Below are 17949 nucleotides of genomic sequence, written 5' to 3'. Positions count from 1 at the left end.
GAGATTTACCTGCCTCTGCCTCCCAAGTGCTAGGATTAAAGGTGTGTGCCAACACACCCAGCCTCAGCTAGCTTTCTTATACAATCTAGGCCCATTTGCCTAGGGAGGAGGCCATCTCCCAAAGTGGGTTGAGTTCTCCTCCGTCAATTAACAGTTAAGATGTTCCACAGACATGGCCATAGGCCAGTCTGATGAGGACATTCTTCAGTTGAGGTTTACGCTTCCCAGGTTAGTGTCAGGTTGGCAGCTAAAGTTGACTATACCCATCTGTTAACATATTAAAAGTACCAGGATATGCTGGGGGTGGTGGTACATGCCTTTAGTCCCAGGGGAGGCAGAGGTAGGTAGATCTCTGTGAGTTTGAGGCTAGCCTGGTCTACATAGTAGGTTCCAGGTCAGTTACAGGGAGACCCTGTCTCAAAAAGACCAGAAAAAAAGAAAAAAAAAGTACCAGGATAGCTGGAAGGGGCCCACTGTATCCCTGTTTGGGTAGAGTAATACCACTTTGATATCTGGGGCAGGTCAAAAACACAAAGTATGGCTCATAGTTATACACCTGCTTCAGCCCTATCTGAGGCAGAAACTGGTCTTAGTTGTGGAATGCCATTGGTGTAGGGGTGTCAAGACAGGTATTCCATAGTTTTGACAAAAAGGCAATAGGATTGGCAGCAACATTCTCTCTGTTGAAAAGATTGTACCCTCTCTTGCTAACAGTCCCATTGCTTTCTCTCAGTGTACCACTCCCATCTAACCCTAACCAATGCCTGCTGGACCCCAGGCATCAGCTGTGAAGCTGAGACTGTGCCTTTGTGAGGTTTAGAGCCCTGCTCTTCTGTCCCAGCTCCATGTATCCTCAGATTCCACCCCCTAAACCACTGTGCTCAGCATAGGTAGATGCTTAATTACTTGTTAAGTGATGATGAGATGAGGGGAATCAAGTTTCTGACCTTTTCCCTTCTGTCATGGAAAGTAGGAAAGTAGCCAGAACAGACAATAATCGCTAGGGAGTAACAAATCCACCCTCCATTGGAAAATCTTTGTGTGAAATCCTCTAATTAGACAACTAAATGTAGCCAGACCTCACACAGCCTGAAGTGACCCCTGCTACTTGAATCCTGGTATAATCTCTGGCTCTGGAATGTGGGCTGGGCTGACTGACTTGATTCTAATGAATCAGACTAATGGGACAGATGCTACTTTTGAGGTCCAGTTGTAAGACTTAGTCTGGATGACCCTCGACTGCAGCCTTGTGGGAGCCTCTGAGCTTAAATATGCAGGATTCCTGGTCCATAGGGGATGTGATATTATGATCTTCCTCATCTTCCTTTTTCCCTCTGTCTCCTTCTTCTTCACCCTCCCGCCCTTCTTCATTTTAGTTTTTTGAGACAGGGTCTTATGTACTCCAGGCTGGTGGGATCACAGCATACCTTGGGATATTTGTTCCTTTTAAAAAATATATTTTATTTTTATTTTATGTGCATGTGTGTATTGCCTGCACGTGTGTAAGTGCACCTGTGTCATGCAATGCCCACGAAGGTCAGAAGAAGGTGTTGGGTTCCCCCAGAACTAGAGTTACAGATGGTTGTTAGACACCATGTGGGTGCTGGGAATCAAACCTGGATCCTCTGCAAGAGCAGTCAGTGCTCTTAACCACTGAGCCATCTCTCCAGCCCCAAGGATTATTTGTTCTTCTAAATCCCTAAGTTTGGGGGTAACTTGCAACGTAGCAAAGACCTACAGAGGTCAACAAGGTTACAAACAAATTAGTAGAATGGCTAAGAGGACATCTTTCTGGGTCTATCAATGGCCTCAAATCATTAGGAGAAACCTGAGTGTGTTGGAATTATATCACCATGTTTCTGAAGTCAGAAGGCACATGAATCAGTCAGGATTTCTTATGACTGAAGCTAACATGATTTCTCTTGCTCCCCTTTACTAGGAGTGGAACCTAGGGCCTCAAACATGCTAGGCAAGTGCTCTACCACTGAGCCACAGTCCAAGCACTACTGTGATTTTCTATAGGAGAATCAATTTCATTTCTAGTAGGCAATGTGAGAAAGGAGAATACACATTATGGCTTGGTCCCTTATCTGGATTACAGATCAAATACTGGAGCCAAAACAGGTAATAGAGAATGCCAGAGAAGGTAAGCTGAGGACAGTGATCCCTCTCCAGAGCAGAGAGAGGAACTCAGATGCAGAGGCAAAAAGTCTGGCCAGAGGATGAACTGCAGAGAGAAAAGGGCACTGTCTAGCAAAACCAGCAGGGCACTGCTCTTGGCTGTTTTTAGGCATCCCCAGTGTAGAATACATAAATAGTACCTCCTTGTTTCCCATATGGAACAGGCAAGATTTTTTATCTCCTCAGTACATATTTCAGTCAAGTAACCAAGCCCAGAGAGGCAGGTAGCAAAAAGCATGATGTTGAGAGCGAGCCCTCCTTCCCCCCAATAACAGCCTCCTCAGCCAGGCTGTTATCATGGCAACAGGACGAGGACTCTTCAGTCTCCATCTCTCTCCCTGACACATGGATACCTGCCAGGCAGCAGATGGCCCATGTGGACAATTACCTCCACTTTGCTGCAGTGTATTTAAATTAAACAAACTGACCTCTTGACTGCTGATTTCAGAGGCCCTTTCAGAAAAACAAAAACAAACCCGAAAAAAGCTACAACTCTGAAATTTAGGCAAGGTACCTGTGGCTGTACAGGGAATGGGGAGTGATAACGAACAGTAGAACACTGTTCCTCCAAGAACAGGTGAAAGTCTCATACACTATTTTGAGGTGGTGTTAGAGGTTGAGCTGTGCTGGGAAGATGGAGCTGACCTATCAACTGTGGGGAGTGAAGATGGGTTGTCACCACTGTAGTCAGCCTGCTGTAGGATAAGAAAATAACTGCTTTATCTGACTGCTGGGGGTCAGGACTGGGCTTGGGAGCCATATCCCATGCATAACAGAGCAGAGGGGGCAGGAGAGGGCCAGTGAGCAAAGTGGCAGGATGCATTCTCTCTGGATTTAACTAAGAAGCAAGGGAACAACTTGCCTCAGTAAGGTGTCTATCTGTAAGAATAGGCCAGCGTAGCCTTTAAAAGACAAACCTGGTTTCCAGATACCTGAGATAGGATTGGGCAAAGTTTTTATGACATTTCTCTTTTCCATGAATACACACATCTAGTCTATTACGTGTGTGATGGGAAGAATGAAGCATCAATAAGTCTGCATGTGAACCCTCTGCAGAAGGCTGACACCTGTTTCTCCCTATACCACAACAGGAAACTCAGGGCTCACATGAGCCCCGCTCCGCACTGTGTGGGGTCTTCTGGGATTGCTCATGTTCTGTAAGTGGATCAACAATGTTGGCAGTGGCTACAAGGGTATAGCTCTCTATCATCATAATTCTGCCACTACAATTATATAGAAGCCAAAGTTTACTCCAAGACTTAATGAGGTGGGAGCCAGAAGGTGTTTACTTATTTTTCTTGGTGGGGGAAGGAAGACATAATTGAATTTCTGAGGCAAAAAATAATTTACCAAAACTCACCATAAACTCGAAAGAACAAAAGAAAGTTGTCATTTAAACTTTCAGCTGGGGAAGTTCATACATTCTAAGACAACAATTTCTCTTTCTCTTTCTCTTGGGTTGGCCAGCCCTATGTGAAGATGATCTCCTCATGAGTCGCCACTGCAGGATATCAGAGCAGTTCTCAGCAAAATGGTCAGGGAATCCCTACACAGGGAATACCAAATACTCAGAATGCACATAAGAAACAAAACTAAGGACTGGAGAGATGGCTCAGCGGTTAAGAGCAGATACGCTCTTCTAGAGGACCCGAGTTCAATTCCCAGTAACTAAGTCAGGCAGATCAAAATCACCTCTAACTCTGGTCCGTGGCGGTTCTGATGCCTCTGGCTTCCACAGGCGCCTGCACTCACATGCACATATCCCCACCCCAACATACGTATACACATTAAAAAGAAGAAATAAGCTGGGCGTGGTAGTGCATGCCTTTAGTCCCAGCATTTGGGAGGCAGAGGCAGGCAGATCTCTGTGAGTTCAAGGCCAGCCTGGTCTACATAGTGAGTTCCAGGACAGCTGGGGCTACAGGGAGACCCTGTCTCAAAAAGACAAAAAAAATAAAATAAAATAAAATAAAATTTAAAAATAAATAAATAAAAAAGAAGAAATAAAACTAAGGTGCATGGAATTATGTAGTCCTTATCGAAATAGTTTCAGTGAGAACGCAAGAGCTTGAGCCTATCAGTGATAGTTTAAAATTCAATGAGGCAAACTGAAATGCTACTTACCAGAATGGCACCGTTATTCAGTAACATTCCATTCTCCTAGAGTCTGATGCATGTAAACATGATTGTTAAAAAAGTCTGGTCCTTGCCATGAGGTGGACCTAGTCTGGGTTCCAGCTCTGCTATATACAAACTGTGCCCTTTAGGCAACTTAACCTCTTTGTGCCTGAGATTCTTCATCCGGAAAATAGGGATAATTGTATCTGCCTCTCAGGGCTAGTGAGGATGCTCAAGAAGTGCTCTATACAGCAATCCTTTGTTGTTCTACTGAGAGGTGCTGGTGGGTAATGTAGAGGAAGCAACATCTTTATTTTCAGCAGGCCTGCAATGTCTTAAGAAGTCAGGCACATGTGCAGCAGCTCAAATGCAGAAGAGGCAAGGACTTCTGACACAGCAGAAGCCCAAAGGAAGGCAGCACAGATATGAGAGGTTTAGCTGATGCCCTGAAAGAGGGCAAGGGTTCATAGAAGAGGTAGTCTTAGAAGCATCTGGATAGTATAAATGCAGTGGACTAAGAGCTTGTGAAGAAAACCCAGGCAAAGAAAGGGCAGGCAAAATCTCTGGACATGAGTAAGGAGGCTGTACTTGAGGTAGGAGCTGATGAGAGGTCAGTGTGTAGGGAGCATGGAAGATACGTAGGGGGAAAAGAGAAGGGTGGAGATAGTGCTATGTAGAAGTTTCCTCCAAGATAAAACCTTCCATCTTGGAGGGGAAGCTCCTTAAGACACAGGATATTCTAAAGGGTGGTGGAATAGTCCATCTTGTAGGTAAGCTCCTTAAGCTTAGGAAGTAATCAACTCCTGATTTTAGGCTTTAGGAAGCCCTGAAATTGACCAGATTTACTAGATCCCTCTTTCCCCCAAGTATATTCAAGCAATAAGGACTGTACAGAGACACTAAGACCAGCTGAGCTGCCTGGAAGATAAATCTCCAAGCTGTGGAGCTGCCCTCAAATTGTGTAATGAACTCCAGGTTTCCAGCTTTCATGCACTATTATCCATGCCAGGGTGGGCTTTTGGTGATGTAGCTGTCTTTGAGTCACTTCAGCTCCGGTAAGTAACCCCTCACCATACTCTTGTGTAAGTAATCCCAATAAACTCATTGATTGGACTTTGGTGTGCATTTACTTTTTGATTTGTTGCTGGTTCCCTATCTGAGGTGAAAAGATGTTTATCCATGTCTCCCCAGGTATAGTGTCACATACAGATAGTCAGAGCCTTATGTAAATGATCCAGTGTACTCAATAAGCCACAGATACTTGTACTATAGGCAAACTACAATCCATGGCAGATCCATCTTGCTACTTGCTGTTGTTATTTTCTAATAGTTTTGAGATTTTTCAAATGATTTTAGGTACTTATAAAGTATCTTCAGTTTGCAGGTTGGGGGTGTAGTTCAGTTAGTAGAGTTTGCAGGCTGAGGGTGTAGCTCAGTTAGCAGAGTTCTTGCCTAGCATGCTCAAGGCCCTGAGTTTGATCCTCAGTACTGAATAAACTGAGGGTAGAGGTGCATCCCTATAAGCCTGGCACTTAGGAGATGGAGTCAGGAAGATTAGAACTTCAGGTCATTGGAGGTATGATGGCTGATTTTAATGGCAACTTGCCACAAATTAGAATACCTTAGTAGGCAGCCACAGCTGAAAAACTGTCTTAACTGATGTGGGAAGATCCATCCTAAATGTGAGTTGGCACCCTCTGGTAGCAGCCCAGATAAAAAGGGGCATTGCAGAGGAAGCTTATTTGCCTTTTGTTTGTCTGGCTTTTCCTCTCACTGCTGAATGGATTTATCCATCTCACTGCTGCTGCTTCCTTTCCTGACACTGGAGCCAGTGTTTCAAGGTTTCTGTTTCTGACCGAGGATCAGTGGCTCTTCAGGGTCCCCTGGGGTTTTTGGCACCAGATCGGGTACCCAGTCCTGTGGACTGAAAAATTACCAGTGTCTTGGCCTCTCCCATGTGAAACAGCCACTGTGGGACTACTCTGGCTGCTGAGGCACCACCCAGCCTCAAGGAACAAGCAACTACCAGGCTTTCAGTCTCTCAGGTTCGATTCTGCTGTTACAGCATTGAAGCCCAGATCATGAGAGAATCCCAGATGTCAGACATTTGAGCTACACTCCTAGACTTTGTTTTGTTCCCTTTTGAAACAAAGTATGTAACTAATTTATTTAGTCTTCTTGAGAGAGGGTCTCCCTGTAGCTCTGCTGTCCTGGAACTCACTATGAAGACCAGGCTGGCCTTGAACTCACAGAGATCTGCCTGCCTCTGCCTCCCAAGTGCTGGGATTAAAGGCTTTTTATTTTTTTAAATTTTATGTGTGTGTATCGCCTGCATGTAGGTAAGTGCACCCGTGTTGTGCAATGCCCACAGAGGTCAGAAGAGCCTGTCGGATCCCCTGGGACTGGAGTTATGGACAGTTGTTAGCTGCCATGTAGGTGCTGGGATTCGAACTTGGGTCTTCTGCAAGAACAACCAGTGTTCTTAACCGCTGAGCCACTTCTCCAGCCCCAACTTATCTTTTGTTTTACAGAAGCCCACAGTTGGGAGACTTTGGATTGTTTCAAAGAGACAATGAACTTTTTTTTTGTCTTTTTGAGACAGGGTCTCCCTGTAGTCCCAGCTGACCTGAACTCACTATGTAGACCAGGCTGGCCTTGAACTCAAAAAGCTCCGCCTGCCTCTGCCTCCCGAGTGCTGGGACTAAAGGTGTGTGCCACCACGCCCCCATGCCTGGCTGAAAATGAACTTTTAAGTGATAGAATTTTTGAAGACTATGAGACTTTTAAAGGCTGTTCTGTATTTTATATTGTGATATTAGGATGAGATCTTGGGGTCAAACAAGAAAGAAAAGGTTATGGTTTAATAGTGATGTGTTTGTGTGTCAAGTTGACAAGGGGTCAATTGTGCTAGATAGCTTCAGTTGTCAATTTGACATACTTGGAAAGAGGGAACCTCAATTGTGGAATTTCCTGTATTGGACTGGCCTGTGGGCAAGTCTCTGAGGCATTTTCTTGATTCCTGAGTGATGTGGGAAGGCTCAGACCCTTGTGGGTAGTACCAGCCCTTGGAAGTTAGTTGGTCCTGGGTTGTATAAGAAAGCAGTCTGAGCCAGGCGTGGTGGTGTACGCCTTTAATCCCAGCACTTGGGAGGCAGAGGGAGGTGGATCTTTGTGAGTTCGAGGCCAGCTTGATCTACATCAGAGGCAGGTGGATCTCTGAGTTCAAGGCCAGCCTGGTCTACATAGGGAGTTCCAGGACAGCTGGGACTACAGGGAGACCCTGTCAAAAAAAAAAAAAAAAAAAAAAAAAAAAAAAAAGCAGTCTGAAGTCAGGCCAGTGGAGCAAGACAGTAAGCAGCATTACTCTATGGTCTTCACGTGCTTCAGCTCCTGACTCCAGGTTTCTGCCCCAAGTTCCTGCCTTGGCTTCCCTTGATAATGGATTGTGAGCTTTAAGCCAAATAAACCTTTTCCTCCTCAAGTTGGTTTTGGTCAGTCCTTTATCACAGCACTACAGAAAAGTAACCAGAACAGGAGGCTACATAGGAGTTTGAGGCTAGCCTGGACCTGTCTCACATAATGAATGAATGATTAAATAAGTATCTTCAGTTTGGCATACAAAGCTTAAAGTATCTCCTATCTAACCCTTTAAGAAGCATGCTGTCCCCTGCTACAGGCTATGGCCAGAAGGAGCTCCTGAAGGTTCCTGAGGAGGGAATGATATGGTTAGTCTGATTTGTGTTTAGGAATCCAGTGCTTGATACATGAAGGAGGGATGGGAACAAAAGACAGGATACAAGTGCCCCATTAGGAAGTGTTTCTAATAAAACAGATGACATTATGGAGGATGAAATGAAGAGTGGTGATAGGAACAGAAGACAGGATGGAGACACAAGCAACCCTGTGGAGAAAGAACTGACTAGACTTTGGCAACTGAGCAGGGAGGAGCAGAAGGCTCTGCTGAAATCCAAATAGCAGTGTTCTAGAGGAGAGAGAGTGTCCTTGAATCTTCCAGTGGAGGCGGAATTTCTCCAGTTTAGCATGTAGAGAATTTCCTGGAGACCCAGGAAATAGTTTTCATATGCTATGCACATTACAGCCAGGAGAGGAATAGATAGAAACACAGCAAAGAACAGAAATTTAAAAAGCAGGTGAGGCTAGGCATGGTGGTATGCACCTTTAATCCCAACACTTGGGAGACAGAGTTCAAAGACTGCCTGTTCTACATAGCAAGTTCTGGGCCAACCAAGGCTACACAGTGAGACCCTGTCTCAAAAAAAATTGGTGAGGAAATTTCCTTGTTTGTCTTTCATGGAGTGATGAAAACATGGGGATGCTGCTCAGACCCAAAGGCTATTTTTTCTTTTTATCCTCTGACTGAAAACTCTTTGCTGAGGTTCTAGGGGTGTGAAATACAAACATTTTTAATACTATAATTATATTTCCTCCTTTTACAGAATAAAAATAAAACCAAAACAAGTAACTGTGGGACTCCCAAAATAAGCATAGGTACAAGACTGGTGAATGAGTGCACTGGGTAGACTTCCACAAGACTTCTGTAGGCTGCTAGATCTGGTGATCAGTCTATGTACAGAGAGATTAGGGCTGGAAACCAGGATAGGGCTTTGTCTCAACAGTGCTACACACCAATCCTTATTTACCAAAAGAAACTTGCTTTCCTACTTAGGAGGGCAGCAGTGGTGTCTAAGGTCAGGATGACAAAGACTTAGCTATATTTATGCATTTCTGATATTGTATCAACCAGAAAATTACTTTCATACTAATTACTTTCATACTAATTGAGAATGGAATTTGTGTCGGATTTCCCTTTTCATCCTCTAACAGATCAAGCTCATTGCCTTGAATACATGTAATGAAATACTGCTGAGTCTATGACTGAATGGCAGCCCCTTGCCTTGCAGGAAGAAGTAGATACAGGATTTCATGTTACAGCATAAATGGATGTCATGGGGAGAGCCCAGATTTTAGAAGCACATGACTTTCCTAGTGAGACTGTGTCCAAAGGCTAAAAGAACTACAGGGACAAATGATCCAAGAAGTATACTAGCATCAAGGCGTTTACCAACAATTTCTCTTGTGGACAAAGAGGAGTCTTTTATTTCTTGTTTCATATTTTTAAAAACACTTTCTTTTTCATGTAGACCTAGCTGGCCTAGAACTTTCTATGTAGACTAGGTTAGTCTTGAATGTGCAGGAATTCTCCTGCCGCTACCTCTGATTACAGGTGTGTGCTATCACATTGGGCTTAAAGTACTGTCTCTTAAGCTTACCAAGTTAATTTCATGAGGTTTGTAGACTCCTGATAAGTTGACTAGGTCTAACTAAATACTGCCTGCTCTCCCTCTGAGGCATACTTGGTGCCATAATCAGAAATAGGGCACATGGAAACCAGCCCAAACTTTTCTTCTGTGTAGTTATCTATAGTGGGCTGTGTGAATCTTCAAAATCAGAAAGGACACAGGGGATGAATGACATCCAAAGGACTGATGGAAGGAGATGTCACAGGTATGGTAAAAATCAGTCATCAGACCTCTAGGTTTCCTCTATTTACATAATTTTCTTTGGGGCATCACTTAACTGCTAATCTGGATCTGAGGGAATCTCCTTTATCCTTATACAACTTTTACAGCCTGATGTTCCTCTGTGTATACTGTATGGAAGGAGCACAGAAATGCCCAAGGAAACATGTCCTTTATGAAAAGCTGAAGCACTGGTCATGGACATCTTTCATTGGGTCTTAGAGATGTAGCAGTGAAGTAACTGGTACAAAGTGAATTGGTCCATTCCAAGTCCTTCTAGACAAGGAATGATCTAGCCTGCAGTAGTCTAGGGGCTCAAATATGCTGGTGATTATACACACTGCTGCCAGTGGGGTCCCCATTAGTCCATGGTTACCTTGGCATTGCAACATGTTGATGAATCCCACAACCACACTCTAAGTGTAGGCACTGGGTTTATACTCAGCAATTAATATTTTCAAATAATACAAATAACTAGAGATACTCTATGTGTTATAGACTATCAGTGTTAAAATGGTGATTTTATTCTACATAATCTGTTCTTTAGACAGAAATAATACAAGTTAATCATATTTATATATGGGCTTGGTATTCCTTCTCTTTTAGAAGCAATGAAACTTTTTTTTCGGATTCCTTGTTATAAAGAGTATTTCTGGCCAGGCGTGGTGGCGCACGCCTTTAATCCCAGTACTCGGGAGGCAGAGGCAGGGGGATCTCTGTAAGTTCAAGAGTTCAAGGCCAGCCTGGTCTACATAGTGAGTTCCAAAACAGCTGGAGCTACAGGGAGACCCTGTCTCAAAATTAAAAAAAAAAAAAAAAAAAAAAAAAAAAAAAAAAAAAGAGTATTTCTGAGTCACAATTTAGTCTCCTGAATGGATCTGACAGCACTTAGAGAAGAATCATTGCTATAGGCACTTGATCCAGTTACATTTCCTCACAATACAGTGATTAATTCATGCAGTCTTTTGGTTAATACTAGTTTTCATTCAGCAAATATATATTATCTGCTATTCAGCAGGCTAGGTCAGAGACTAGAGATACAATGAAGAGTCAACAAATTCCTTTAATTACAGACTCTTGATGGGTCTGAGAATGATTAACCCCAATTCAACCAATCCAACCTAATAAGCCTCTTAAACTATAGAGCAAATTGTAGGTTGGAGATTCTGATCTGAAATAGCCAGAGACCTGCTCTTAATTGTAATCCTTAGAACTGAAGAAAGAGAAGGAAAGGGAATGGGAGAAGTAAGACATGATTGTCAGGTAAGGTACTGAGCACTGGAGGCAGAATTGTAGCCTCAAAGCTGTGATTATTTTTGAAAAATATTTATTAATTAAAAATTTTTTATTTATTTTTTATGTGTATGCATGTATTGCCTGCATGTAGGTAAGTGCATCCATGTAGTGCAAGGCCTGCGGAGGTCAGAAGAGGCTGTCAGATCTCCTGGGACTGGAGTTATGGACAGTTGTATAGCTGTCATGTGGGTGCTGGGATTCGAACCCGGGTCTTCTGCAAGAACAACCAGTGTTATTGACTGCTGAGCCATCTCTCCAACCCCTCATTTTTTTTATGTGTATGACCACATTGCCTGCATGTAAGTGCACCCATGCCATGCAATGCCTGAGGAGGTCAGAAGAGGGCATTTGATTCCCTGGAACTGCAGTTACAGACAATTGTTAAGCTGCCATGTGGGTGCTGGGAACCAAACCTGGGTCCTCTTAAAAACAGCTAGTGCTCTCAACTAATGAGCTATTTCTCTACCCCTATCATTTATTTTTAAATTATTTAATTACATTTATTTATGTGTGTATGAGTGTGCATGCATGCACTCACTTGTATATGGCATGGTGCATGGTGCATGGTCATTTCTCCTATCACTGGGGCCTGGGAATTGAATTTTAGGTTATCAGACTTGGTGGCAGGTGCCTTTAACCCCCATGAGTCACCTTGCTGGCCTTATTTATTTATTTATTTATTTATTTATTTAATTTTTATGATTAGGAACTCAGGGCCTCAAATATGTTAAGGATGGCTGTACCACTGCGGTACACCCCCAACTCCAGCATCAACACTTTCAAGGTAATAGTTACTATTCATTATTCTCAAGTCCCTGCAAAGGCAAAATAATTTTATGATACTGTGATATAATATGCATTTGTCTTCTATCCCAGGTTCAGGCTCAATAGCTTTTAAAACTCTTAGAACCATAGGATAATAAAGAGTGTCTATTTGCTAAAGGTGGCTTCAGGAAGACCGCTGATTGTTAGAAAGCTCGAGGTATGATTAGAGTGCTGAAACTTGCAGCTCCTGTTGGACCTCTGAGGAGGTAAGCAGGCCTGGAGATGGGAGTTAATTACCAATGGCCAATGACTAAATCAATTATGCCTATAAAACAGAACCTACATAAACACCCTGAAAAAAGGGGCTAATAAACATATCCACATGCCAGGAGATAGTGCTCCCAATGCCTCAGGGAAAGAACTCCTGTAGTAGGTTAGGGGCTCTCAGGATCTTGGCTTATGTACCTCTTTATCCAGCTGTTCATTGCAGCCTTCATAACTGCCATCATTATAAACTGGTAATAGCAAGTAAGGGGTACCCTAAGTTCCACAAGCCATTATCTCAAATAATCAAACTACAGGAAGAGGAAATGATCTGCAGTCAAATCAGACAAAAGTATGGGCAACCCAGGGACTCACCACTTACAACTGGTATCTTAGGTGAGGGTCAGTCCTGTGAGATGAGTCATTAGCATGTGGGGTTTGGAATTAAGTCCTCAAAATGTCATAACCGATTGCAAAACAACAATGGAAGTTGGTGTCTACAGTGAACTAGAGAATTGTTTGGTGTGAAAGCTCCACACTTTAATGTCTAAAGTACTCTGTGAATGTTATCTTAATGGTAGTTAATAATAAACCCCTGTAAAGGGAAGAAACAAGAAGGCAGATATATGAAAAGTTCTCTACAATGGATTTATAGAGCCATATGAGAAGCATGTCTAGCGATTCTTCATTTAAAAGGTGCTTTATTGTCTCTTAGCAATGATATGGGATACAGGAGATCAGGCTCTAGATATTTAGTTTTTTCAGCTGTACAAATGAAAAATGACTCTAAGTTACATTAAATAATTCAGACCAAATTGCAGCCCCAGAGCTGGGCCTTGAGTGAATCCAGTGTGAGCCTGTGAGGTGGACAGAAGTATTTCCCCAGCTAGATCAGCATAGTGAGACCTCTTGCCTTATGCCATGGGCAGGGGAGCGGGAGTGGGAAATATGTAGAGGACAAAACAGTCTGTACGCACTCATGCTACAGACAATCCTACCAGGCAGCGAAGACCAGGATATGTGTTTAGGACACTGGCCATGGAAAAGTCCCAGTACACAAACAAGAGGCTCATAAGTGGCCAGCTTCAGCAGGCTAGTTTCACATTTTGCCAATCTCAAAAGATGATGATTGCACACAGAACAAAAGGTTATTGAAAAAATATGGTATGATTGAATCCTGTCAGCTCTTGGTTAGTGTTACTTATTTTTTGTGAGATAGGGTCTCATGTATCCCAGACTGGCCTTTAATTTGCTGTGTAGCTGAGGATGACCTTGAACTCTGGATCCTTCTGCCTCTACCTCCCAAGTGATAGGATGACAGGTATGGGACTCCAGGCCTGGCATGATTAAGATTACATTGGCCTCATAGTGCTGGCAATTCCTATTTCCTGCATTACATGCTATTTTGTAAAATTTAAAGAAAAAAACCCCACAATGTTCACAGGAAACTACTGGCGCTCTTACTCCTTCCCCCCTTTAAATTGAATATTTTGATCATATTTAGGTCTCCTCCCATATTTGCACCCTTCCTAATTTTTTCTTTTTCTTTTTTTTTTGGTGTTTTTGAGACAGGGTTTCCTTGTAGCCCCAGCTGTCCTGGAACTTACTATGTAGACCAGGCTGGCCTTGAACTCACAGAGATCCATCTGCCTCTGCCTCCTGAGTGCTGGTATTAAAGGCATGTGCCACCACGCCCAGCCCTTCCTAATTTTTTTAACTTTAAAAAACTTTTTAAAATTTCTATTTTATGTGTATTAGTATTTTGCCTGCATGTGTGTAAGTGTACCCTTGTGTGCAATGCTCAAAGAGGCCAGAGAGGGCATCAGATCCCCTGGAACTGAAGTTATGGATGGCTGTGAGCCACCATGTGGGTTATGGGAACCAAACCAGATCCTCTGCAAGAACAGCCCATGCTCTTAACCTCTAAGCTGTCTCTCCAGCCCCTCTGCTGTTGCTCTTAAAATGAATATCCATGTCATCTGTCCCCTTCTCAGGTAGGGCAGGGGCTGTTTTCAATTTGTGCATCCCTTTGTGATTGCAAATTCAGAGTTCAGAAGATGCTAGCCAGGGAGACTGTTGGAAGTGAATTCCCACAAAATACAGTCAGCTGTGCAGTACACCTCAGGGTTCAGGGATAACAAGAAAGAATGCCATGCTGGTGGTTGGTGAAATGGCATTTGGGTCAGGAGGAGCAGGGAGGACTAACAACCCCTTCCTTTGCCCTTTAACTCAGTCACTCACTCCTACTTGTATGAGGTGGCATCAAGAGCATCCCCTGTGACTTCTAAGCAAGCTGCAAAGTTAGACTTCGCCAACCTTTTCAAGTTAAGTGTGGTCATATGCTTTGCTTCAACCAATGAAAGGGATAGAAGTGATGAGCTATCCCTTTCTGGTAGAAGCATTTAAAGCTGGGTTTGATTTGCCATTCTCCTGCTTAGCTCAGGTAAATATAGCTGTTGATGCAGAAGTGCCACTCCATTCAAGAGACAGATTAAAAACTGTGTGAATAAGGGAAACAGCCAATCTAAACCAAGAACAAAACCAAACAAACTTTTGCCCATGGGATTTCTGGGTTCTTAAGGGATCTTAACTCTGTTCTTTCTTGCTTCTTCCCCTCACTACCAAGCTCTTCCTTTCCTTTCCTGTTATATTGCAATTTTCTCAGAGATAAAAAACAAAAACAAGGGGCTGGAGAGATGGCTCAGTGGTTAAGAGCACTAGCTCCTCTGGCAGAGGACTTGGTTTGATATCCAGCAGATAACAACCATCCATAACTTCCAGTTCCAGGGACTCTGACTCCTTCTTCTGACCTCTGCTCTCTGTAGGCAATATATGACATGGGTGCACTTACAAGCAGGGAATACACTCCCCGGGTCTTCCTGTAGCCCCAGCTGTCCTAGAACTTACTATGTAGACCAGGCTATCCTTGAACTCACAGAGATCCGCCTGCCTCTGCCTCCCAAGTGCTGGGATTAAAGGCATGAGCCACCACGCCCAGCTAAATAATATTTAAAAAAAACCAAAAACAACAAACCTTCCATCTTGAAGAGAAGCTCATTAAGACTTAGGATGTCTTGAGATAGCTTGGTTATGCTGCTATCTTTGAGTCATTTCTGCTCCTGTAACCCCTGATTCATACTTCTTTAAGTAACTCCAGTAAAATTCAGTGGTTCACCAAGTTGGACTTCAGTAGTAGTAGTATCCTTATTTTGGTCTGCCATTGATTCCCTAGCTGGGGTGAGTAGATATTTGCTCATGTCTCCCTAGGAACAGTGTGACAAAACATTACCTCTCTCCTATACTCTGATCCCTAGTTGGAAATAATACAATGTTTACATTCTTATTTTAGAATCTAAAATATGAACAAATCCATGTTTCTGCAAATAAGGAATAGTTTTAAAAGATATATCTTTAATTATGTGTATGTCTGTGCGGGCATGTGCACATGAGTCCAGGTGCCTGTGGAAGCCAATGGCTGCCTAATGGGATTGCTGAGAATTGAACTCAGGTTGTCTGGAAGAGTAGTACATGCTCTTAATGGCTGAGACATCTTTCTAGCCCAAATGGGTAATTTTTAAATTGAACATTATATATTTCTCTTTTGAATTAAACATTTTATATTTCTCTCTTGAATTTAGTCTACCTCAAGTCACTTTTGTGGACAGGCCCTCAACTGATTTTCTTGTGTGAGCTAACTGCTATCAAGAAAAATAAAAACAAATATCAACCTTCTCCAAACATCATGCAGCAAATAGGCATGCAATTTGGGTCTCTTGCTTCCCCAAGCCCCTGAAGGCTCAGAAGAGGAAAACACATTAAAACCAGCCAGTCTCTTTGCTGTCATCACTAATTTTGTTAAGGCTGGTAGAGCCAGAGCCTATTCAAGTTCCAAAGAACTCATTTTCATGCACATTCATTGAGGTCATAGTATTTGGACCTTAGTCACCCCTACCACCTGGAAAGTTATTTCAAGCAGTTAAGGTCACTCCAGACAAAAAGACCAGCAGAAAACAAAAGAGCAGGAAAATGCAATGGCAGCCTGGCTAATCATGCATATTTAAATAAGCACAAATTAAACAGGCTCTGGTTTCAAGTCAGAACATGCTCCCCTAAGTAAACATGACCCAGACTTCCAGGCCATTTTATAACTATACAGAGGGAAATCCAAGTCCTCAGAGATCAGGTGATGCAGGGAGAAGGAAAGGTATGTAACATTTATATAAGGGACAGAAGATGGGGCTGCAGAGATGGCTCAGTGGTTAAGAGCACTGACTGCTCTTACAGAGGACCTGGGTTCGATTTCCAGCACCCAATTGGCAGCTACGAACTGTCCTTAACTCCAGTTCTCGGGGAATCCGAAGCCCTCTTCTGACTTCCACGGCATTGCACAACACAGGTGCACTCACATACATGCAGGCAATACACTTCTACACATAAAATAAAAATAATAAATAAAATATTTTTAAAAAGGGGGGCACAGAAGAGCATGCAAAAGGAGTGAGCATCCAGAGAGTTCTGAAGTCCACTTACTGCCTGCTTTTGCTCTTCCTCCTAGAGGTGTTGAAGATGAAAAAAGGCAGAGGAGAAAAGGAGAGAAATTAATGTCCATCACCACAGACATTGGGAAGAAATGATAGAAGAAACTGGGCAAGCTAGGCTAGGCCCAGGCTAGGCCCATGCCTAGAGAGCAAAGACCTGGTGAAGAGCACCAATGGGACACAGCAAATGGCAGGCCTCTGCCACAACCAGTTAATGAATGCATGGATGACTTCTGAAGAACCTTAAAAACCATCTAGTTCAACTTCATTTACAAATTGAAGAAGCCTAGAGAGCATGGCTAGCCTGAGGTCACTATTTAGGGTACTCTGAAAGAGGAAGTTCAACCTTGACTTAAAATTGTAATTATCGGGACTGGAGAGATGGTTCAGCAGTTAAGAGCACTGTCTGTTCTTATAGAGGACGGGGTTCGATTCCTAGCACCCACCTGGCGGCTAACAACCATCTCTGACTCCAGTTCCAGCGGATCTGACACCCTCTTTTGACCTCCTCAGGCAATGTATGACACTGGTGCACTCACACACATGCAGGCAATACTCTCATACACATAAAATAAAAATAACAAAATTTTAAAAATATATTGCCATGTGGGTGCTAGGAATCGAACCTGGGTCCTCTGCAAGAGCAGTTAATGCTCTTAACTGCTGAGCCATCTCTCCAGCCCCATAAATAAAAGTTTAAAAAATTGTAACTAAAAGGTGTGGTGGTGCATGCCTTTAATCCCAGCACTTGGGAGGCAGAGGTAGGTGGATCTCTGTGAGTTCAAGGCCAGCCTGGTCTACATAGTGAGTTCCAGGACAGCTGGGGAGACCCTGTTGCAAAAAGACCGAAAAAAAAAATTGTAATTATCATTCCAGCTCGCCATTCATAATACTCACTTGTGTTCAGGTTATAGGCCAGTTCCCAAGGTGTGGAATGTGGCCCAACACTATCAGTAATACCTGGGAACTTCTCAGAGATGAAAATTTTGGGTCCAGCCTAAGACTCAGAGCTGGGGGAAGGGTTGCCTAAAATGTGTTCCAAGAGCCTTTTAGTTCTATTTGAGAACCACTGCTTTAGCCTCCTAACTGTTCCATCTAACCACAGTTCTTTTCTTCTTTTCCAGTTTTCTCTCTCCATTAACCCTGTTGAAACTGCCTTTCTACTTGCTTTCATGCTGCTTTGTTGTCTTTCTTTTTTTTTGGGGGGGGGGGTAGTTGGATAGTTTGAGACAGGATTTCCCTTTAGC

At 43.1% G+C, this 17949-nt stretch overlaps 1 protein-coding gene across 11 annotated transcripts in view; it reads right to left on the bottom strand.

Moving 5' to 3' along the window:
• The window catches only part of Dtnb (dystrobrevin beta), a 304013-nt gene that overhangs the window by 19432 nt on the left and 266632 nt on the right, over positions 1–17949 (bottom strand). For 6 of the 11 annotated variants that reach the window (XM_008848488.1, XM_008848520.2, XM_008848542.2 and 3 more), the window contains one exon: positions 16695–16715. The exons of the other annotated variants lie outside the window; for them this stretch is intronic. In XM_008848488.1, the coding sequence (XP_008846710.1) occupies positions 16695–16715 (21 nt within the window). The remainder of the gene's footprint in view (positions 1–16694; positions 16716–17949) is intronic. 11 annotated transcript variants of the gene reach the window in all.

Source organism: Nannospalax galili, unplaced genomic scaffold, assembly GCF_000622305.1.
Source record: "Nannospalax galili isolate Female #2095 unplaced genomic scaffold, S.galili_v1.0 scaffold1191, whole genome shotgun sequence".
In the NCBI taxonomy this organism is placed as follows: Eukaryota; Metazoa; Chordata; class Mammalia; order Rodentia; family Spalacidae; genus Nannospalax; species Nannospalax galili.
The sequence above is the reverse complement of the archived record's forward strand: the minus strand, read 5'-3'. Positions and strand labels throughout refer to the sequence as shown.